Raw genomic sequence first — 24284 nt, 5'->3', positions numbered from 1 at the left:
TCGTTTACTGCCCTCTATCTCTGTCTTTCTTTCTCACATTCACACTCTCATTCTAGTCTGCTCCCTTTGCCCAGTGTAACACTTGTGTTACCCTAAAATATGCAGTCATCTGTCAGTTACTACAGCTGCTAGAATGGAACCAGTCTAGCTATCATTAAACCAACACTTTTCTAACCCCTTGTTATTAGGCCATTTCAAACTAGGCTAGGTCAAGTTCCTCATCCCCAAAATCTGTTTATTTCAAGCCTTTAACGTTAACCCTGTATGGGGACTGGATTGCATAAAATGGTAAGCCTTGGGTAGCCTCCCCTATCCACCCTGAGCAGAGACCCTGCCTTTTCTTTGCCAAACGGGAACCTCGATGTCACTCATACGTTTTCAAGGGCTACTATTGGACAATGGGAACACCCACTAATCATTAAAACCCTGTTACTGCATGCTGATAGGCCGCGGCTGCCGGCGGGTCCCGCCCCGCGGTGGACGGGTTGGAGTGGCCAGACCGCCAGGGACACAGGATGGCAGCGCGATCAGCAGGAGTATCTAACGGGACATGCGGACGGACTTAAATCTATTACATTTCTGACTGCTGGTGAGGGTTTTTACTATGCTTTTATATGTCATGATACGAATCGAAATGTTACTCACCAAACTGTTTTATATTTGGCCTTAATTGAGTATTTTTTTATATATGTTGAATTGCAATTGGCCAAACTACAAAGTCGACCACTGACTGGACGTAGCGGCCGGCCACCACTAGTAGACCCAGTAGAAGATAATGATAAAGCACAAGGGGGTTCTGTGTCCAAGGCCCGATTCTTTCAATTCAACTCTTCACTATTACTGCACACTCCATTTGGCAACCGCCTTGCTCGGAACCGCTTGATTATTGTTCACTAAAACGTACAAACTGCGTTTGATTTAGAAAGTGGCCGACTATAAAATATTGTAACAATTTGTGGCGGAAGGAAAATAGAATCCGTAACGGGAAGCGTCGGTGCAGAACTTTGATTGATCGACCTTGCCATCAGTTCTGTGCATGTCATGTGTAGGCTATGTTGTGTTTGCGCTGACTGCAGCCAGCACACAGACGGCTGCTTTTGTTGCTCACTTACACTCTACTGAAAGCAAGAGCGATTAACTAGCCTACAATGTGAATTAGACTACATTATTCTATGAATTTAGTGAAGTGACACGTCAGTTATAAGGGTTACTTGCGATAATTAAGCAATAAGGCCCGAGGATGTGGTATATGGCCAATATGCCACGGCTAAGGACTGTTCTTAGTTAAGACGCAACGCGGAGTGCCTGGATACAGCCCTTAGCCGTGGTATATTGGCTATATATCACAAACCCCTGAGGAGTCTTATTGCTAATATAAACCGGTTACCAATGTAATTAGAGCAGTAAAACTAAACGTTTTGTCATACCCCTGCTATATGGTCTGATATACCATGGCTTTCAGCCAATCAGAATTCAGGACTCAAACCACCGAGTTTATAATTAACAACAGACAGTTTTTATTCACAAAGATATAGGCTATTAGGGAGAATAGCCGTATTGTATATTGTCAAAAAAAATGAAGGTCCAGCCATGTTGGAGTATGAGGTTTTTAGGGCAATGTGTAACATATCTTGCAATATTTATGACCTCACCACAAGCTCTCCAGCCTCCCTCAAAGCAAGAGGCTGTACCTGACTCATACATTTATAATGTTTCCCTGCTCCGACCTTAATAGAATTTCGGTGTCCGTAGTAAAATGTGTGTCTGTGTGGATGGTCTTTAGGGAGACAGGAAGCACATCCTCCTGGTGGCAGGCAGCAGTCAGGATGTCTCTCTAGTGAAGTTCAAAGGCCCTCAGCTCTCTGAGCTCTGGAGATGGCTAATGTACTGCTAATGGTACATCTGAGAGGCTACTGCTAATGGTATATCTAAGAGGTTACCTATGTGTGTATGTGCATGGTAGAGATAGTCCTGGGTGTTTGTATTAGGACTGCTCATTGACTTCCTGCAGTTTCTTTCTCCACCTCACTCTCCCCCCATCTCCCTAACTTTCGTCAGGTAGCCTACCGATTTAAGAGTGTTGGGCCAGTAATCGAAAGGTCGCTGGTTTGAATCCCAGATCCGGCAAGGTGGTAAAATCTGCCTCTCTGCCCTCCAGCAACCCTCAACAACAACTGCTCTCAGGCTGCGTGGACATTAAGGCAGCCCCCACACCTCTGATTCAGAGGGGTTGGGTTAAAGGCAGCCCCCACACCTCTCTGATTCAGAGGGGTTGGGTTAAAGGCAGCCCCCACACCTCTCTGATTCAGAGGGGTTGGGTTAAAGGCAGACCCCCACACCTCTGATTCAGAGGGGTTGGGTTAAAGGCAGCCCCCACACCTCTCTGATTCAGAGGGGTTGGGTTAAAGGCAGACCCCCACACCTCTGATTCAGAGGGGTTGGGTTAAAGGCAGCCCCCACACCTCTCTGATTCAGAGGGGTTGGGTTAAAGGCAGCCCCCACACCTCTCTGATTCAGAGGGGTTGGGTTAAAGGCAGACCCCCACACCTCTGATTCAGAGGGGTTGGGTTAAAGGCAGCCCCCACACCTCTCTGATTCAGAGGGGTTGGGTTAAATGCAGAAGACACATTTCAGTTGAATGCATTGTTGTACAACTGACTAGGTATTCCCCCTTTCCCTGTACAACTGACTAGGTATTCCCTTCCCTTCCTCTCTCCCACTTTCTCTATTTACTGTTTTTCCATGTCTCTCTCTTCCCCCCTCACTCTTTCTCTCCGCTCTTCCTTTCTGAGTGGAGTGTCCTCTTTTCAGGGGATGTTAGAGGAGGGGAGGGGGAGGCATGCATGGGAGCACTTTGCTGTTGCCGTGTGAACGGAGCTCCATTGTCCCTGGAACCTTTCAGAGTGGCTTCCCTGAGGTCCCTGCTTGCCCCTCCCCCACCCCTCACTCACTCTCTAGACACACACACACTACTCTTTCTCCCACTCTCTCTCTCACACACACATTTCCCTTTTCTTGTACACACACACAGCATGTACACACTTTCTTTGCCCCCTCACACACACGTTCCCTCCCTCTCTCTCCCCATTCCCTTCATTAGCCCGCTCCCCAACCTCTAATGATGTCGCCTTGTTGTTGGGACCATTCTCACACCAGACAAAACAAACTCATGGCTCTGCAGAACTTCCTCATTTGAGGGTTACAAAGCAGAGCAGACCAACACATTTCACACACTAGTGTTTTTATATGATAATGTGGGCCTGGTTCATCATCTGGTTGAATACGCAAACCATGGTGCTAATTGGCTGTTTTCAGTGTGCTTTGTGGCAGCAGACGATGATGTAATTTATTCTTTGTTGTCCCATATTGGTATGTGGCTGCAGGCGAGGCTTGGCGGGGGGGTATTGGACCGATGCCAGCTGAGGACCCTGACCATAGCCTTGTGGGGAGGTTGTTTTTTGGTTGTCAGAAATGCCTCTTTTCTCTGTCAACACCCCCGAGCTATTATGATGCTGTCTATTCATCAATGACATACATGGCATAGCCTACCACATCTGAATCAAAGAGAATGGCTGAGGGGTCAGCTTTGCTTTTGGGTGTGCGGCATTATGCATTTTGTTTGCGTGCACACAAATCAAATTGTATTTATCACATTAAGCCAAATACAACTAGTGTAGACTTTACAGTTAAATGCTTGCTTACGAACCTTTCCGACGATGCAGCGTTTAAAAAGAATATAGTAACTAACACAAGGAATAAAATAAAATGCACAAGAATGCAGCTAGAAACAGGGAGTACCAGATCAATGTGGAGCTATATACAGGGAGTACCAGATCAACGTGGAGCTATATACAGGGAGTACCAGATCAATGTGGAGCTATATACAGGGAGTACCAGATCAATGTGGAGCAATATACAGGGAGTACCAGATCAATGTGCTGCTATATACAGGGAGGACCAGATCACTGTGGAGCAATATACAGGGAGGACCAGTACCAGATCAATGTGCTGCTATATACAGGGAGGACCAGTACCAGATCACTGTGGAGCAATATACAGGGAGGACCAGTACCGGATCACTGTGGAGCAATATACAGGGAGGACCAGTACCAGATCAATGTGCTGCTATATACAGGGAGGACCAGTACCAGATCACTGTGGAGCAATATACAGGGAGGACCAGTACCAGATCACTGTGGAGCAATATACAGGGAGGACCAGTACCAGATCACTGTGGAGCAATATACAGGGAGGACCAGGACCAGATCACTGTGGAGCAACATACAGGGAGGACCAGTATTCAGATCACTGTGGAGCAATATACAGGGAGGACCAGTACCAGATCACTGTGGAGCAATATACAGGGAGGACCAGTACCAGATCACTGTGGAGCAATATACAGGGAGGACCAGTACCAGATAACTGTGGAGCAATATACAGGGAGGACCAGTACCAGATCACTGTGGAGCAATATACAGGGAGGACCAGTACCAGATCAATGTGCTGCTATATACAGGGAGGACCAGGACCAGATCACTGTGGAGCAACATACAGGGAGGACCAGTATTCAGATCACTGTGGAGCAATATACAGGGAGGACCAGTACCAGATCACTGTGGAGCAATATACAGGGAGGACCAGTACCAGATCACTGTGGAGTAATATACAGGGAGGACCAGTACCAGATCAACGTGCAGCTATATACAGGCAGTACCAGATCAATGTGCAGAGGTACAAGGTATTTGAGGTAGATATGTACATAAAGGCAGGGTAAAGTGACTAGGCATCCAGATAGATGATGATGATGATAATAATAAGAGTAAAATAAAGAACAGATGAGCATCAGCATCTGATGAGTGTAAAAGTGTGTGAGTATATAGTGAGTGTGTGTATATACACTGCTCAAAAAAATAAAGGGAACACTTAAACAACACAATGTAACTCCAAGTCAATCACACTTCTGTGAAATCAAACTGTCCACTTAGGAAGCAACACTGATTGACAATAAATTTCACATGCTGTTGTGCAAATGGAATAGACAACAGGTGGATACTATAGGCAATTAGCAAGACACCCCCAATAAAGGAGTGGTTCTGCAGGCGGTGACCACAGACCACTTCTCAGTTCCTATGCTTCCTGGCTGATGTTTTGGTCACTTTTGAATGCTGGCGGTGCTTTCACTCTAGTGGTAGCATGAGACGAAGTCTACAACCCACACAAGTGGCTCAGGTAGTGCAGCTCATCCAGGATGGCACATCAATGCGAGCTGTGGCAAGAAGGTTTGCTGTGTCTGTCAGCGTAGTGTCCATTGCATGGAGGCGCTACCAGGAGACAGGCCAGTACATCAGGAGACGTGGAGGAGGCCGTAGGAGGGCAACAACCCAGCAGCAGGACCGCTACCTCCGCCTTTGTGCAAGGAGGAGCAGGAGAAGCCCTGCCAGAGCCCTGCAAAATGACCTCCAGCAGGCCACAAATGTGTCTGCTCAAACGGTCAGAAACAGACTCCATGAGGGTGGTATGAGGGCCTGACGTCCACAGGTGGGGGTTGTGCTTACAGCCCAACACCGTGCAGGACGTTTGGCATTTGCCAGAGAACACCAAGATTGGCAAACTCGCCACTGGCGCCCTGTGCTCTTCACAGATGAAAGCAGGTTCACACTGAGCACATGTGACAGAGTTTGGAGACGCCGTGAAGAACGTTCTGCTGCCTGCAACATCCTCCAGCATGACCGGTTTGGCGGTGGGTCAGTCATGGTGTGGGGTGGCATTTCTTTGGGGGGCCGCACAGCCCTCCATGTGCTCGCCAGAGGTAGCCTGACTGTTTAAAGGCACTGCTAACTTAGTGTAAGTAAACTTCAGACCCACTAGAATTGTGATAGATTATTTCACTTATAATTCACTGTATGTAAACAATTGTTGGAAAAATGACTTGTGTCATGCACAAAGTAGATGTCCTAACTGACTTGCCAAAACTATAGTTTGTTAAACAAGAAATTTGTGGAGTAGTTGAAAAACGAGATTTAATGACTCCAACCTAAGTGTATGTAAAATATATATATATATATATATATACACACACACACACACACACACACACACATACACACACTAGACTATATTGACACTCACTAGACTATATATACACACACACTAGACTATATATACACACACACTAGACTATATATACACACACTAGACTATATACACTGCTCAAAAAAATAAAGGGAACACTAAAATAACACATCCTAGATCTGAATGAATGAAATAATCGTATTAAATACTTTTTTCTTTACATAGTTGAATGTGCTGACAACAAAATCACACAAAAATAATCAATGGAAATCCAATTTATCAACCCATGGAGGTCTGGATTTGGAGTCACACTCAAAATTAAAGTGGAAAACCACACTACAGGCTGATCCAACTTTGATGTAATGTCCTTAAAACAAGTCAAAATGAGGCTCAGTAGTGTGTGTGGCCTCCACCTGCCTGTATGACCTCCCTACAACGCCTGGGCATGCTCCTGATGAGGTGGCGGATGGTCTCCTGAGGGATCTCCTTCCAGACCTGGACTAAAGCATCCGCCAACTCCTGGACAGTCTGTGGTGCAACGTGGCGTTGGTGGATGGAGCGAGACATGATGTCCCAGATGTGCTCAATTGGATTCAGGTCTGGGGAACGGGCGGGCCAGTCCATAGCATCAATGCCTTCCTCTTGCAGGAACTGCTGACACACTCCAGCCACATGAGGTCTAGCATTGTCTTGCATTAGGAGGAACCCAGGGTCAACCGCACCAGCATATGGTCTCACAAGGGGTCTGAGGATCTCATCTCGGTACCTAATGGCAGCTAGGAAAATTATTGAAAATGTCATGGCTTTAGAAGCTTCTGATAGGCTAATTGACATCATTTGAATCAATTGGAGGTGTACCTGTGGATGTATTTCAAGGCCTACCTTCAAACTCAGTGCCTCTTTGCTTGACATCATGGGAAAATCTAAAGAAATCAGCGAAGACCTCAGGAAAAAAATTGTAGACCTCCACAAGTCTGGTTCATCCTTGGGAGCAATTTCCAAACGCCTGAAGGTACCACGTTCATCTGTACAAACAATAGTACGCAAGTATAAACTCCATGTGACCACGCAGCCGCCATACTGCTCAGGAAGGAGACGCGTTCTGTCTCCTAGAGAGGAACGTACTTTGGTGCGAAAAGTGCAAATCAATCCCAGAACAACAGCAAAGGACATTGTGAAGATGCTGGAGGAAACAGGTACAAAAGTATCTATATCCACAGTAAAACGAGTCCTATATCGACATAACCTGAAAGGCCGCTCAGCAAGGAAGAAGCCATTGCTCCAAAACCGCCATAAAAAAAGCCAGACTACGGTTTACAACTGCATATGGGGACAACAATTGTACTTTTTGAAGAAATGTCCTCTGGTCTGATGAAACAAAAATAGAACTGTTTGGCCATAATGACCATCGTTATGTTTGGAGGTAAAGGGGGGGGGCTTGCAAGCTGAAGAACACCATCCCAACCGTGAAGCACGGGGGTGGCATCATCATGTTGTGGGGGTGCTTTGTTGCGGGACTGGTGCACTTCACAAAATAGATGGCATCATGAGGGAGGAAAATGATGTGGATATGTTGAAGCAACATCTCAAGACATCAGTCAGGAAGTTAAAGCTTGGTCGCAAATGAGTCTTCCAAATGGACAATGACCCCAAGCATACTCAAGTTGTGGCAAAATGGCTTAAGGACTACAAAGTCAAGGTATTGGAGTGGCCATCACAAAACTTTGACCTCAATCCTATAGAACATTTGTGGGCAGAACTGAAAAAGTGTGTGCGAGCAAGGAGACCTACAAACCTGACTCCGTTACACCAGCTCTGTCAGGAGGAATGGGCCAAAATTCACCCAATTTATTGTGGGAAGCTTGTGGAAGGCTACCTGAAACGTTTGACCCAAGTTAAACAATTTTAAGGCAATGCTACCAAATACTAATTGAGTGTTTGTAAACTTCTGACCCACTGGGAATGTGATGAAAGAAATAAAAGCTGAAATAAATAATTGTCTCTACTATTATTCTGACATTTCATATTCTTAAAATAAAGTGGTGATCCTAACTGACCTAAGACAGGGAATTTTTACTAGGATTAAATGTCAGCAATTGTGAAAAACTGAATTTAAATGTATTTGGCTAAGGTGTATGTAAACCTCCGACTTCAACTGAATATAGTCTAGTGAGTGTGTATAGGGTGTGTGTATATATAGTCTAGTGAGTGTGCGTGGAGTCAGTGCAGATAGTTTGGGCACCATTAATTCACAATTTAGCAGTCTGGCTGTTTAGCAGTCTTATGCCTTGGGGGTAGAATCTGTCTCGTAGCCTGTTGGTCCGAGAGTGACGCTCCGGTACCGTTTGCCGGACGGTAGCAGAGTGAACAGTCTATGACTTGGGTGGCTGGAGTCTTTGCCAATTTGTCGGGCCTTCCACTGACACCGCCTGACAATCTGGTCCTGGATGGCAGGGAGCTCGGCCCCAGGGGTGTACTGGGCTGTTTGCACCACCATCTGTAGCGCTTTGCAGTCGAGGGGCGGTGCAGTTCCAATACCAAGCGGTAAGGCAGCCATCCAAGATGCTCTCGATGGTGCAGCTGTATACATTTTTGAGGATCTGAGGGCACATGCCAAATCTTTTCAGCCTCCTGAGGGGGAAGAGACGTGTCCTCTTCACGACTGGGTGTGTGTGGACCATGTTAAGTTCTTAGTGATGTGGATGCCAAGGAACTTGAAGCTCTCAACCCGCTCCATAACAGCCCCGTTGATGTGGATGGGGACATGCTCTCCCCTCTTTCCTCTATAGTCCACGGTCAGGTCTTTGGTCTTACTGACATTGAGGGAGACCCATCGCCGGCGGGGATCAGGCCTACCACCGTTGTCGTAAGCAAACTTGATGATAGTGTTGGAGTCATGCGTGGCCACGTAGTCGTGGGTGACCAGGGAGTACAGGAGGGGACTAAGCACACATCCCAGAGGGGCCCCTGTGTTGAGACTCGGTGCGGCGGCGGTGTTGTTGCCTACCCTCCCCACCTGGGGCCGGCCCGTTAGGAAGTCCAGGGTCCAGTTGCAGAGAGAGGGGTTCAATCCCTGGGTCTTTAGTTTGGTGATGAGCTTGGAGGGGACTATGGTGTTGAATGCTGAGCTGTAGTCTATGAGCAGCATCCTCACATAGTTATTTCTTCTCTTGTCCAGGTGGGAAAGGGCAGTATGAAGTGCAACTGAGATTGCGTCATCTGTGGATCTGTTGGGACGGTATGCGAATTGGAGTGGGTCTAGGATGTCTGGATGATGTTGATGTGTGTTATGACCAGCCTTTCAAAGCACTTCATAATTACAGATGTGAGTGCTACAAGGCGATAGTTATTTAGGCAGGTTACCTTGGAGCTCTTGGGAACAGGGACAATGGTGGTCAGCTTGAAACATGTTGGGATTACAGACTGGGACAAGGAGAGATTGTAAATGTCTGTGAAGACACCTGCCAGCTGGTGTGTGCATGCTTTGAGAATGCGCCCTGGTATTCTGTCTGGCCTGGCGGCTTTGTGATTGTTAACCTGTTTAAACGCTTTGCTCACATCGGCCATGGAGAGTGAGACCACACAGTCATCCGGTAAAACGGGCTTTCACACAAGGCTGAGTGCTACATTCCTCAAAGCGAGCATAAAATGCATTTAGCTCGTTTGGGAGTTCTGCATCGCTGGGCTTTCCTTTGTAATCTGGTATCGTCTGCAAGCCCTGCCATATACGACGAGCGTCGTAGCCGGTGTAATAGGATTCCACCTTCCTCCTATACTGTCCTTTTGCATGTTTGATGTCTCTTCGGAGGTCATAGCGGGATTTCTTGTATCCTTCCGTGTTCGTTCATTGTAAGCGGTAGCTTGAGTCTTTAGTTAGATACGTTCTTATAATCACTATGGGGATGACATCGTTTATGCTCTTATTGATGAAGCCCGTGACTGTTGTGGTATACTCCTCAATGTTATGTGACACTGGGAGGAACAGGATGTAAAGATGTGACTCTGGGGGGGAACAGGAAGTAGCGATGTGACTCTGGGGGAACAGGAAGTAGAGATGCGGAGACGGCTAAAACAGGAAGCAGGAATGGCCACTCAGATGCTCTCTGGGTTCCCTCTTTCATCTGCTGTAAAATCTGCCTTAGAAACAGGATCAGCTTAGACCCCAATTGCATTGGACAGTGTGTGTGTTGGTCTGAAATGATCTCTTAATGGCGTCACCTGTTAAATCATTCAGTGTAGATGAAGGGGGAGACAGATTTAAGAGGGATTTTTATGCCTTGAGACAATTCAGACATGGATTGTGTATGTGCTCCATTCACATGCTGCGCAGTGGTCTAAGGCACTGCATCTCAGTGCAAGAGGCGTCACTGCAATTCCTGGTTTGAATCCAGGCTGCATCACATCCGGCCGTGATTAGGAGTCTCAAATGGCGGTGCACAATTGGCCCAGCGTCGTCCGGGTTTGACCGGGGTAGGCCGTCATTGTAAATATGAATTTGTTCTTAACTGACTTACCTAGTTAAATAAAATTCAGAGGGTGAATGGGTAAGACAAAAGATTTAAGTGCCTTTGGTAGTGGGTACCAGGTCCTTCGGTTTGTGTCAAGAACTGCAACACTCCTGGGTTTTTCATGCTCAACCATTTCCTGTGTGTATAAAGAATGGTCCACCACAAAAAGAACATCCAGCTAAGTTCATACAATTATGGGAAGCATTGGAGTTAACATGGAACAGCATCCCTGTGGAACACTTTTGACACCTTGTAGAGTCCATGCACTGACAAATTGAGTCTGTTCTGAGGGCAAACTCAATATTATGAAGGTGTTCCTAACGTTTGGCATCCTCTGTGTATGTTTGTCTGAACGGTTGACACTAAAGCTGGGCAGTGGTGAGGCTGGAAAGCAAAGCTGGGTGGTGGTGAGGCTGGAAAGCATAGCTGGGCGGTGGCGAGTCTGGAAAGCATTCTAGAAAAAAGAAACGCACACCTATAAAGGCGAGGTGCTGGCTAGCGGAGTAGAAAACTAGAAAATAAGGGAAAGCCGCACACTCTGAGCTCAGATGCAAAAATGTAATAACCAACGTTTCGACAGCAAAGCTGTCTTCATCAGGGTATCTAGAAAGCATAGCTGGGCGGTGGCGAGACTAGACGGTGGCGAGGCTGGAAAGCATAGCTGGGCGGTGGCGAGGCTAGACGGTGGTGAGGCTGGAAAGCATAGCTGGGCGGTGGCGAGGCTGGAAAGCATAGCTGGGCAGTGGTGAGGCTGGAAAGCATAGCTGGGCGGTGGTGAGGCTGGAAAGCATAGCTGGGCGGTGGTCAGGCTGGAAAGCATAGCTGGGCGGTGGTCAGGCTGGAAAGCATAGCTGGGCGGTGGCGAGGCTGGAAAGCATAGCTGGGTGGTGGTGAGGCTGGACGGTGGTGAGGCTGGAAAGCATAGCTGGGCGGTGGTGAGGCTGGACGGTGGTGAGGCTGGAAAGCATAGCTGGGCGGTGGTGAGGCTGGACGGTGGTGAGGCTGGAAAGCATAGCTGGGTGGTGGTGAGGCTGGACGGTGGCGAGGCTGGAAAGCAAAGCTGGGCGGTGGCGAGGCTGGAAAGCAAAGCTGGGCGGTGGCGAGGCTGGAAAGCAAAGCTGGGCGGTGGTGAGGCTAGACGGTGGTGAGGCTGGGTGGTGGCGAGGCTGGAAAGCATGGCTGGGCGGTGGTGAGGCTGGGTGGTGGCGAGGCTGGAAAGCATGGCTGGGCGGTGGTGAGGCTGGACAGCATGGCTGGGCGGTGGTGAGGCTGGAAAGCATGGCTGGGCGGTGGTGAGGCTGGAAAGCATAGCTGGGCGGTGGTGAGGCTGGACGGCGCCGGAGGGGATGGCTGCCGTTTTATTGGCTCTTAACCAACCGTCCCATTTTGTTTGTAACTTATTTTGTACATAATGTTCCTGCTACCGTCTCTTATGACCGAAAAGAGCTTCTGGACATCAGAACAGCGATTATTCACCTCGAATTAGACTAACAATTTTTCTTTAATGAGTCAGACCGGAAGGATTTACTCCAAACACCCGAACAGGCCCTCATCCCCGTCAAGAACACTAAGGTAACCTGCCTAAATGACTACCGACCTGTAGCACTCACGTCTGTAGCCATGAAATGCTTTGAAAGGCTGGTCATGGCTCACATCACCATTATTACAGAAACCCTAGACCCACTCCAATTTGCATACCGCCCTAACAGATCCACAGATGATGCAATCTCTATCGCACTCCACACTGCCCTTTCCCACCTGGACAAAAGGAACACCTATGTGAGAATGCTGTTCATTGACTACAGCTCAGCGTTCAACACCATAGTGCCCTCAAAGCTCATCACTAAGCTAATGACCCTGGGACTAAACACCTCCCTCTGCAACTGGATCCTGGACTTCCTGACGGGCCGCCCCCAGGTGGTAAGGGTAGGTAACAACACATCTGCCACGCTGATCCTCAACACGGGGGCCCCTCAGGAGTGCGTGCTCAGTCCCCTCCTGTACTCCCTGTTCACTCATGAATGCACGGCCAGGCACAACTCCAACACCATCATTAAGTTTGCTGGTGACACAACAGTGGTAGGCCTGATCACCGACAACGATGAGACAGCCTATAGGGAGGAGGTCAGAGGCTTGACCGTGTGGTGCAAGGACAACACCCTCTCCCTCAACGTGAGCAAGACAATGGAGCTGATCGTGGACTACCGGAAAAGGAGGACCGAGCACACCCCATTCTCATCGACGTCCACATCACCAACAAACTAACATGGTCCAAGCACACCAAGACAGTCGTGAAGAGGGCACGACAAAACCTATTCCCCCTCAGGAGACTGAAAAGATTTGGCATGGGTCCTACAGCTGCACCATCGAGAGCATCCTGACTGGTTGCATCACTGCCTGGTATGGCAACTGCTCGGCCTCTGACCGCAAGGCACTACAGAGGGTAGTGTGTACGGCCCAGTACATCACCGGGGCCAAGCTTCCTGCCATCCAGGACCTCTATACCTGACAGTGTCAGAGGAAGGGCCTAAAAATTGTCAAAGACTCCAGCCACCCTAGTCATAGACTGTTCTCTCTTCTTCTGCACGGCAAGCGGTACCGGAGCGCCAAGTCTAGGTCCAAGAGGCTTCTAAACAGCTTCTACCCCCAAGCCATAAGACTCCTGAACATCTAATCAAATGCCTACCCAGACTATTTGCATTGCCCCCCCTCCACCCCCTCGTCTACGCTGCTGCTACTTTCTGCTATTTTCTATGCATAATCATTTTAATAACTCTACCTACATGTACATATTACCTTGACACCGGTGCCACCGTACATTGACACTGTACCGGTACCCCCTGTATATAGCCCCGCTATTGGGCAACGTTAGCTTGTTAACATTAGCCTTCTCCATCGGGAACTTCCATCCTCTCAGGCCAGGGGCACAATGTATTTTATGTTTGGATCAAAATCCCCATTATAATCATTGGCAGTACAGAGAATTAAGTAAAACCACAAGTCCAAATCCCTATCTTCATCCATGGCTAATTTAGGAAAGGGCCAATTTTGGGTAGCTAGCCACCGGAGGACAACAATACAATGAGATGCAACAATTCAATTTGTTGCATGCCCCCTCTTCTACGCTCCTGCTACTCTCTGTTATTTGCTATGCATAGTCACTTTAACTCTACCTACGTGTTCATATTACCTCAATTACCTCGACACCGGTGCCCCTGCACATTGACTCTGTACCTGTACCCCCTGTAAATAGCCCCGCTATTGTTATTTACTGCTGCTCTTTAATTATTTTTTATTCTTACTTTTTTATTTTTTATTTCTTAACGGCAATGTTGGTTAAGGTCTTGTAAGTAAGCATTTCACTGTAAGGTCTACACCTGTTGTATTCTGCACATGTGACAAATAACATTTGATTTGATTTGACTGTAGCTTATTTTCCCAATACCTTAATAACTCTGCTGTCTACTACTACTGCATGGCCGCTTGGTCTCGTCTGGACAGGTCACTGTTGTATGCCCAGCCTCACTTACCCTGTTTTGAAAAATAGTATTGTGTGTTTGTTAGTGTGTGCTAATACGTCTGCCCCATTGACTAGTTGTGTGTGTGTATATCAGTGTCTCCCTGCATTGTGTGTGTGTGTGTGTGTATATCAGTGTCTCCCTGCAGTGTATGTGTGTGTATATCAGTGTCTCCCTGCATTGTGTGTGTGTGTGTGTGTGTGTGTGTGTGTGTGTGTGTGTGTGTATATCAGTGTCTCCCTGCATTGTGTGTGTGTGTGTGTGTGTATATCAGTGTCTCCCTGCATTGTGTGTGTGTGTGTGTGTGTGTGTGTGTATATCAGTGTCTCCCTGCATTGTGTGTGTGTGTGTGTGTGTGTGTGTGTATATCAGTGTCTCCCTGCATTGTGTGTGTGTGTGTGTGTGTGTGTGTGTGTGTGTGTGTGTGTATATCAGTGTCTCCCTGCATTGTGTGTGTGTGTATGTGTGTGTGTGTGTGTGTGTATATCAGTGTCTCCCTGCATTGTGTGTGTGTGTGTGTGTGTATATCAGTGTCTCCCTGCATTGTGTGTGTGTGTGTGTGTGTGTGTGTGTGTGTGTGTATATATCAGTGTCTCCCTGCATTGTGTGTGTGTGTGTGTGTGTATATCAGTGTCTCCCTGCATTGTGTGTGTGTGTGTGTGTGTGTGTGTGTGTGTGTGTGTATATCAGTGTCTCCCTGCATTGTGTGTGTGTGTGTGTGTGTGTGTGTGTGTATCAGTGTCTCCCTGCATTGTGTGTGTGTGTGTGTGTGTGTGTATCAGTGTCTCCCTGCATTGTGTGTGTGATTATAATACTTACAGTAGTTATAACTTACAAAATGTAGAAAAACGTGTCTGTAAACACATCCATTATGCAAGTGCAGTGTGTGTCATATCATATGTATTGTGTGCTTCCTGTGTAACAGTGTGAGGTGTCACCATGCCTCTGGTGAAGAGGAACATTGACCCGCGCCACCTGTGCCGGGGGGCGTTACCAGACGGCGTCGGCAGTGAGCTGGACTGTGTGATGAACAACACCCTCTCCTCCATCATCCGCCAGCTCAGCAGCCTGAGTAAGACACCCACACAGAGCACCAGAACACGCAGAACACGCAGAGCAGCACAACACGCAGAGCAGCACAACACGCAGAGCAGCACAACACGCAGAGCAGCACAACACGCAGAGCAGAACACACAGAGCAGCAGAACACGAAGAGCAGAACACACAGAGCAGCAGAACACGCAGAGCAGCAGAACACGCAGAGCAGCAGAACACGCAGAGCAGCAGAACACGCAGAGCAGCACAACACGCAGAGCAGCACAACACGCAGAGCAGCAGAACACGCAGAGCAGCAGAACACGCAGAGCAGCAGAACACGCAGAGCAGCACAACACGCAGAGCAGCACAACACGCAGAGCAGCACAACACACAGCAGAACACGCAGAGCAGCACAACACGCAGAGCAGCAGAACACGCAGAGCAGCAGAACACACAGCAGAACACGCAGAGCAGCACAACACGCAGAGCAGCAGAACACGCAGAGCAGCACAACACGCAGAGCAGCACAACACGCAGAGCAGCACAACACGCAGAGCAGCACAACACGCAGAGCAGCACAACACACAGCAGAACACGCAGAGCAGCACAACACGCAGAGCAGAACACACAGAGCAGCAGAACACGCAGAACACACAGAGCAGCAGAACACGCAGAGCAGCACAACACGCAGAGCAGCACAACACGCAGAGCAGCACAACACGCAGAGCAGCACAACACGCAGAGCAGCAGAACACGCAGAGCAGCAGAACACGCAGAGCAGCAGAACACGCAGAGCAGCACAACACGCAGAGCAGAACACACAGAGCAGCAGAACACGCAGAGCAGCACACACAGAGCAGCAGAACACGCAGAGCAGCACAACACGCAGAGCAGAACACACAGAGCAGCAGAACACGCAGAGCAGCACACACAGAGCAGCAGAACACGCAGAGCAGCACAACACGCAGAGCAGCACAACACGCAGAGCAGCACAACACGCAGAGCAGCACAACACGCAGAGCAGCACAACACGCAGAGCAGAACACGCAGAGCAGAGACTATTTTGGGGGGAAGCCTGGCTTCACTTGGCATCCACACACCACTGGTGTGTGCTTAAATACAACAGCATTAAACAGAGTTACTGTGACTTAAGTGGTTATTGCCTGAATAACCCATGACACCACCCATGACACCACCCATATAATGTCCTGTGAAATATTTAAAGATGTACTTTCCTCTCTTATGCCCAGTATCCAACCACCCTCTGGCTCTCTCTCTCAACTCCCCTTTATTGCTTTATTTGTGTTGCTCATGCAAGACAATTTTAATTCCATTTAATTTAAGGGCTTTATTGGCTTGGGAAACATATGTTTACATTGCCAAAGCAAGTGAAATAGATAATAAACAAAAGTGAAGTAAAACATGTTACAGTAAACATTACACTCACAAAAGTTCCAAAATAATAAAGACATTTCAAATGGCCTAATATGTGCAAATAGTACAAAAGGAAATGGGTTGTATTTACAATGGTGTTTGGTCTTCTCTGGTTGCCCTTTTCTTGTGGCAACAGGTCACAAATATTGCTGCTATGATGGCACACTGGTATTTCACCCAATAGATATGGGAGTTTGTGTGATCTGATGGAAATATGTATCTCTAATATGGTAATACATTTGGCAGAAGGTTAGGAAGTGAAACTCAGTTTCCACCTAATTTTGTGGGCAGTGTGCACATAGCCTGTCTTCTCTTGAGAGCCAGGTCTGCCTACGGCGGCCTTTCTCAATAGCAAGGCTATGCTTACTGAGTCTGTACATGGTTACGTTTGGGTCAGTCACAGTGGTCAGGTATTCTCTCTCTCTCTCTGTCATTGCAGTTTAGCATTTTTTGGGAAGACTCATGTACTGGAGGCAGCTAAGCAGAGTGATCACATTAAATCAAATTTTAACCACACTGCTAACCCTAATTAGTGGCGCAGCGGTCTAAGGGACTGCATCGCAGTGCAAGAGGCGTCACTACAGTCCCTGGTTCGAATCCAGGCTGTATCATATCTGGCCGGCATTGGGAGTCCCATAGGGCAGAGCACAATTTTATTTTTATTTAACCTTTATTTAACTCGGCAAGTCAGTTAAGAACAAATTCTTATTTTCAATGATGGCCTAGGAACAGTGGGTTAACTGCCTTGTTCAGGGGCAGAACGACAGATCTGTACCTTGTCAGCTCAGGGATTCAATCTTGCAACCTTTCGGTTACTAGTAAAACACTCTAACCACTAGGCTACCTGCCGCCCCAGTATATAACGAGATGTATCCATTGGCCCAGCGTCGTCCGGGTTTGGCCGGGGTAGGCCGTCATTGTAAGTAAGAATTTGTTCTTAACTGACTTGCCTAGTTAAATAAATGTTAAGTTAAAAAATAAATTAAGACCAAAAGGCAATATCTTTTCATTAATTTTTACAATTTAGCCAATTTTGACTTTGCAGCTGGCCCATCTAGTAGAAATCGCTCAGTTCTGCCTCCAGTACAAGACTCATCCAATAAACATCTCTGCCATTGTGATTGTTCCTGTGGTGGGAGTGTCCTTTCAGCAGCAGCTGTGTGGGTTAAATATAAACAAAGAAGGAGTCTAAGCTAGAGCCCCATCCCTGCCCAAATCTGTCCAGGTTAAGCAGATCATTCATTATTAAGCAAGTGAGGAGTTTCTTAATGGGGGGCAATGAGACAGTGTTGAATTTAGTCAAGATAACCATGGATTGCTATTTTGATACTTGAGGCTGATTTGATCTAATAGAAGTTTGGTAATGCTTAGGTTGTTCCCAATGTACTGATAAGTGTGATGCACGTGACATCCCAGCAACTTGGAGAAAGAAGACTTCATATCGGAGTTGTCCCTGTTGAAATTTGAGAAGGTATATGCATAATCATGAGGCTAGCATAGCATCTCACACACCATTGAACACAGGCAGTTGACATCAACACCCCTCATAGAATATTCTTTTAAATATTTGTTTTATATATAACGAGATTTATCTACCAATCCAAAAAGGACTAGGCAGGAGATTGACAACCCGCTGTTCCGCTCTGTGGACAACTAATCCCATTGTTAGGGCGGAGACATACAGATGTAGGATCTTAATTTGAGCCATTTTTCTACAGCAGGAAAATAAACCTGCAGGAACAGGAAATGTGAAGTATTATAGGGATCATAATTAATGGACATTTTTGTAGGGGTTGATACATTTTACGTAAAGGGAAAATCAAGTCTGAAATTTCAAAGTGGAAATGACGAACTTCAGAGGCCTTTTTAAACCTCAAATACACTACAAGTTTTACAATTCTTGCATTGCAGGAAAGTTCACCCTGTTGCAGGAGATCATATTAAGATCCTACGTCTATAAGCATCTCGTCATTATATCCATATCTCTTGTATAAATGACTGGGCACAAAGGCCTGGAGAGCCTGTACTAGGAACAGGAGCTGTGTGTGGGAGCACGTATGTGCGTATGTTGATGCAGTAGGTCCTGTGTGTTTGTGACAATGTCAGAACCATAGAGGGATCGGACCTCATTCTGAAACCTCCTTTTCTTCCTCTAAATAGTTGTCCAGTGGTCATCCTGTGCGTACGTGCCTCTGACACAAAAGTTAGTGTTAAACATTTTGACACCTGATCTAAACAGACATGCTCTTGCAAAGATTGATTGTTTGTATTTTTCCTCTAGGACCTCACATGACAGTGATGGTCTATTTGTGAGTTCAGTTTGTTAACAGAAGAACGGTAGAAATGTGCCTTTTGATATTCCCATTCGTCAAGTCCATCTCAATGGACTGCTCCTACCAGTCTGGCTTTAATGTAATTGCTGTCTTTAGCAATGGCTGTGTCTCCCGTTGTCTGGTTGTTGCTTGGTCCTGTTAAAATCCGCCTACTGTCGTCATAAACAGAACAGTTGCTCTATAGTTTCCTCAGTGTTCTGCATACTGTATGCATAATTTAGTACACCAGAATGTCATGTTGACCACATACTATCCATCTGTCTACTCTTGTACTGCAGGTAAACATGCGGAGGACATCTTTGGGGAGCTGTTCAACGAGGCCAACACGTTCTACCTGAGAGCCAACTCCCTGCAGGACCGCATCGACCGTCTGGCCGTCAAGGTCACCCAGCTGGACTCCACTGTGGAGGAAGGTGAGACGGGTTAGAGGTCACAAGAAACAGGAAGTGGTGTCATTACTGGTTGCCACAGTGATGTGAGGTCCTTTGCATGAGTGAGTTAAGTCAGGTGTGGAAAAAGTGCTGAAACTGAGGATGTACAGTGCATTCGGAAAGTGTTCACACCCCTTGACTTAGTCCACATTGTGTTACATTGCAGCCGTATTCGAAATTGTATTCAATTGGGTTTTTTTCCCCCCTCATGAATCTACACACAATACCCCATAATGACAAAACAAAAACAGGTTTTTAGAAATATTACATTTCCATAAGTATTCAGACCCTTTACTCAATACTTTGTTGAAGCAGCTATTACATCCTCAAGTCTTCTTCGGGATGACGCTACAAGCTTGGCAGACCTGTATTTGGGATTTTCTCCCATTCTTCTCTGCAGATCCTCTCAAGCTCTGTCAGGTTGGATGGGGAGCGTCGCTACACAGCTATTTTCAGGTTTCTCCTGAAATGATCAATCGGGTTCAAGTCCGGGCTCTGGCTGGGCCACTCAAGGACATTCAGAGACTTGTCCAAAAGCCACTCCTGCGTTGTCTTGGCTCTACTTAGGGTCGTTGTCCTGTTGGAAGGTGAACCTTCGCCCCCAGTCTGAGGTCCTGAGCGCTCTGGAGCAGGTTTTCATCAAGGATCTCTCTGTACTTTGCTCCGTTCATCTTTCCATCGATCCTGACTAGTCTCCCAATCCCTGCCACTGAAAAATATCCCCACAGCATGATGCTGCCACCACCATGCTTCACCGTAGGGATGGTGTCAGGTTTCCTCCTTTGCATTCAGGCCAAAAAGTTCAATCTTGATTTCATCAGACCAGAGAATCTTATTTCTCATGGTCTGAGAGTCCTTTAGGTGCCTTTTGGCAAACTCCAAGCGGGCTGTCATGTGCCTTTTACTGAGGAGTGGCTTCCGTCTGGCCACGCTACAATAAAGGCCTGATTGGCGGAGTGCTGCAGAGATGGGAGAACTTTCCAGAAGGACAACCATCTCCACAGAGGAACTCTAGAGCTCTGTCAGAGTGACCATCGGGTTCTTGGTCCCCTCCCTGACCAAGGCCCTCCTTCCCTGATTGCTCAGTTTGGCCGTGCAGCCAGCTCTAGGAAGAGTCTTGGTGGTTCCAAACTTCTTTCATTGAAGAATGATGGAGGCCACTGTGTTCTTGGGGACCTTCAATGCTGCAGACGGTTTTTGGTACCCTTCCCCAGATCTGTGCCTTGACGTAATCCTGTCTAGGAGGTTTACAGACAATTCGTTCGACCTCATGGCTTGGTTTTTGCTCTGACATGCACTGTCACCTGTGGGGCCTTATATAGACATTTTTTACATTTTAGTCATTTAGCAGACGCTCTTATCCAGAGCGACTTACAGTAGTGAACGCATACATTTCAATTCATTTCATAAAAATGTTTTTAGACAGGTGTGTGTCCCTTTCCAAAGCATGTCCAATCAATTGAATTTACCACAGGTGGACTCCAATCAAGTTGTAGAAACATATCAAGGATGATCAATGGAAACAGGATTCACCTGAGCTCAATTTTGAGTCTCATAGCAAAGCGTCTGAATACTTATGTAAATAAGGTATTTCTATTTTTACATTTTTAATACAAAAATGTGTAAAAACCTGTTTTCACTGTCATTATGGGGTATTGTGTGTGGATTCATGAGAATTTGTAAAAATCAGAGTAAGGCTGTAATGTAACAAAATGTGGAAAAGGGAAGGAGTCTTTCCGAGAATACTTTCCGAATACACCGTATAAATACTTTTCTCACACCCTTTCTGCCCCCCTCTCTTTTCTCCCATATCTCCCTAACCCTCTCTTTCTCTTTGTCCTTCTCTCTCTGTTTGTCCTCCCTCCCGCTCGCCCTCTTTCTCTTGTTTATTCTCTCACGCTCTTTTTCTCCGCTTGTCCTCTCTCTCTGTCCTCAGTCTCTCTGCAGGACATTAACATGAAGAAGGCATTTAAGAGCAGTACTGCCCAGGACCAGCAGGTGGTGTCCACGAGGAGCGTTCCCATCCCTGTCAAGGAGATGTACAACCTGAGTGATAAACCTCCACCTCTCAACATCCTCTCCAAATATAGGTGGGTTATCTCCCCCTCCCTTTCTATGATCGGTCTAACCTCTCTACTACCCAGGGCAGTGTATACCACAGGAGGCTGCTGGGGGGAGGACGGGTCATAATAATGTCCGGAACAGAGCAATTGGAATGGCAATCAACACCTTCAAACCGTGTGTTTGATGTATTTGATACCATTCCACTAATTCTGTTCCAGTCATTACCACGAGCCCGTTCTCCCCAATTAAGGTGCCACCAACTTCCTGTGGCGTAAACCCAGAGTCTCATAATGGAATGTTGTGGACTTCATTTCCCATAAACCCTGAGCCGTGTTTGCCCTTTGACCCTGTAGGGATGACCACAAGGAGGGGCTGAAGTTCTACACTGACCCCTCCTACTTCTTCGACCTGTGGAGAGAAACAATGCTGCAGGACACAGAGGACAAGAGGAAGGAGAAGAGGAAGAACAAAGTAAAGTCTAAAGTTCTCGATCTTTCTTTCTTTGTATCTCTTCCTCCTTCTCTTTGTCTCCACCTTTCTCTTCCTCCCTTTCTCCACTAATATGTCTCTCCTTCAGGAGCAGAAGCGTTGTGTGGACGGGACGTTGCAAAGGGAGGTGAAGAAGGTGCGTAAGGCTCGGAACCGTCGTCAGGAGTGGAATATGTTGGCCCTGGATAAGGAGCTGAGGCCAGACCACCGCCACACACACTCGCTCCACCAGGGGCCCACCTCCGAGGGATCACTGTCCCCTGAGATGAGGTCAGTCCAAACACACTCGCTCCACCAGGGGCCCACCTCCGAGGGATCACTGTCCCCTGAGATGAGGTCAGTCCACACACACTCGCTCCACCAGGGGCCCACCTCCGAGGGATCACTGTCCCCTGAGACGAGGTCAGTCCACACACACTCGCTCCACCAGGGGCCCACCTCCGAGGGATCACTGTCCCCTGAGACGAGGTCAGTCCACACACACTCGCTCCACCAGGGGCCCACCTCCGAGGGATCACTGTCCCCTGAGACGAGGTCAGTCCACACACACTCGCTCCACCAGGGGCCCACCTCCGAGGGATCACTGTCCCCTGAGACGAGGTCAGTCCACACACACTCGCTCCACCAGGGGCCCACCTCCGAGGGATCACTGTCCCCTGAGACGAGGTCAGTCCACACACACTCGCTCCACCAGGGGCCCACCTCCGAGGGATCACTGTCCCCTGAGACGAGGTCAGTCCACGCACACTCGCTCCACCAGGGGCCCACCTCCGAGGGATCACTGTCCCCTGAGACGAGGTCAGTCCACGCACACTCGCTCCACCAGGGGCCCACCTCCGAGGGATCACTGTCCCCTGAGACGAGGTCAGTCCACACACACTCGCTCCACCAGGGGCCCACCTCCGAGGGATCACTGTCCCCTGAGATGAGGTCAGTCCACACACACTCGCTCCACCAGGGGCCCACCTCCGAGGGATCACTGTCCCCTGAGATGAGGTCAGTGCACACACACTCGCTCCACCAGGGGCCCACCTCCGAGGGATCACTGTCCCCTGAGATGAGGTCAGTCCAAACACACACACACTTGCATACATATGATGAGATGAGGTCAATGAAAAGTTTACACATGAATACATTTGCATTTACAACATAATGTATAAAATGTAAAAAAGTATGGAATAATGACTTTTCTGTATAGATGATTACCCACTTCATAAGGTGCTTTCCCAGTGCTGTGATAGTTTCGTCTCCCTCTGCTGTTCAGGGAGAATTGATAGTCCTCTTATTCCCCCTGCTGGCCATGCAGTAACGTTTTCTCTCTCCTAGGGGTCTTGGGCCTGATCACATGGACCAACACCACTACCCTAACTCAACCAGCCATGCTGGTCATGCCTTCACATACTCCGGCCCACCCCCGAGTCTCCTGGCTGCTCAGCTGGCTGCCCAGGGACATGCCACTCTGGACAAGGACTATAGGGGAGCCTCCCTGGGTCGCCCCCACGATGCTCCACCCCCTCCCCCACCCACTGAGAACATGAACGGATCTCTGCCACCTGTGGACTACAGGTCAGCAAGTGCACAGACACACACATACATAAACATCCTGTCAGACAGACAGATGTGTAAATGCACGCTCAAATAAACATTAAAACGTGCACACAGACAAATCCATGTGCACTTGTCTGTTGTCACTCTAGGGTTTGGGTGAGTCTTGTCAGGGGAAATCTGATGACGAACAACAGGCTTAATTCTCTCTGGGACTAAGCTTTAGGGTTATACTGACACGCATACAAACCGAGTACAGCGCTGGTTCACTCAACTGCCTTGGTCTTGGCACAACTCCCCTATAAACTCTGTGCAAATAATGGCATCCTGTTATTCATTCTTCTTCGGATGTTAGTATGACATCGCTATAAGTGAGATGTTTTTGTGGAGAGGCAGATAAACAAGATATTTTCTATTTCTGAAATGGTTATGATGATTAATACAGTATAATGCTTCATGGCCACGATCTCACTTTGTCCCTTCTTTCTCTCTCGCTCTCTCCCTCTCTTCCTCTCTACCTTCTCTCTCTTTCAGTATGATGGAGGGATATGGAAACGGCCCTCCTCCCACACCTCTCATGCCATCAGCACAATCTGCCTTTGCCACGCCCCCCGGAGGACCTCTTCCTCCTCCAGGACCAGTGGGATCAGCCGGTGGCTATGCCCCGACCCCACCACCACTCACTGGGTCCCTGGTGACTCCACCTCCCCCTATACCTCCGCCCCCTCCTCCAGGCTCCTCCTACTCTACCACTCCCAAGATGTCCTCCGTGCCACACATTGCCCAGCCTGTTAATGATGCTCGTAGTGATCTGCTGGCTGCCATACGCATGGGTAAGAGTGTGTCTCTGTA

At 47.9% G+C, this 24284-nt stretch overlaps 1 protein-coding gene across 1 annotated transcript in view; it reads left to right on the top strand.

Annotated features, from left to right (window-relative positions):
- The first annotated feature begins 486 nt into the window (after window positions 1-486).
- The window catches only part of wasf3b (WASP family member 3b), a 30089-nt gene continuing 6291 nt past the window's right edge, over window positions 487-24284 (top strand). The window contains exons 1-8 of the mRNA XM_029695203.1: window positions 487-589; window positions 15024-15170; window positions 19182-19316; window positions 21271-21424; window positions 21752-21869; window positions 21976-22157; window positions 23214-23453; window positions 23967-24265. Coding sequence (XP_029551063.1) covers window positions 15038-15170; window positions 19182-19316; window positions 21271-21424; window positions 21752-21869; window positions 21976-22157; window positions 23214-23453; window positions 23967-24265 — 1261 coding nt within the window. The 5' untranslated portion in view covers window positions 487-589; window positions 15024-15037. The remainder of the gene's footprint in view (window positions 590-15023; window positions 15171-19181; window positions 19317-21270; window positions 21425-21751; window positions 21870-21975; window positions 22158-23213; window positions 23454-23966; window positions 24266-24284) is intronic.

The sequence above is a fragment of the Salmo trutta genome, chromosome 2 (assembly GCF_901001165.1).
Source record: "Salmo trutta chromosome 2, fSalTru1.1, whole genome shotgun sequence".
Taxonomy (NCBI): domain Eukaryota; kingdom Metazoa; phylum Chordata; class Actinopteri; order Salmoniformes; family Salmonidae; genus Salmo; species Salmo trutta.
Note: the sequence above shows the minus strand (reverse complement) of the source record. Positions and strands in the feature narration are given on the sequence as shown.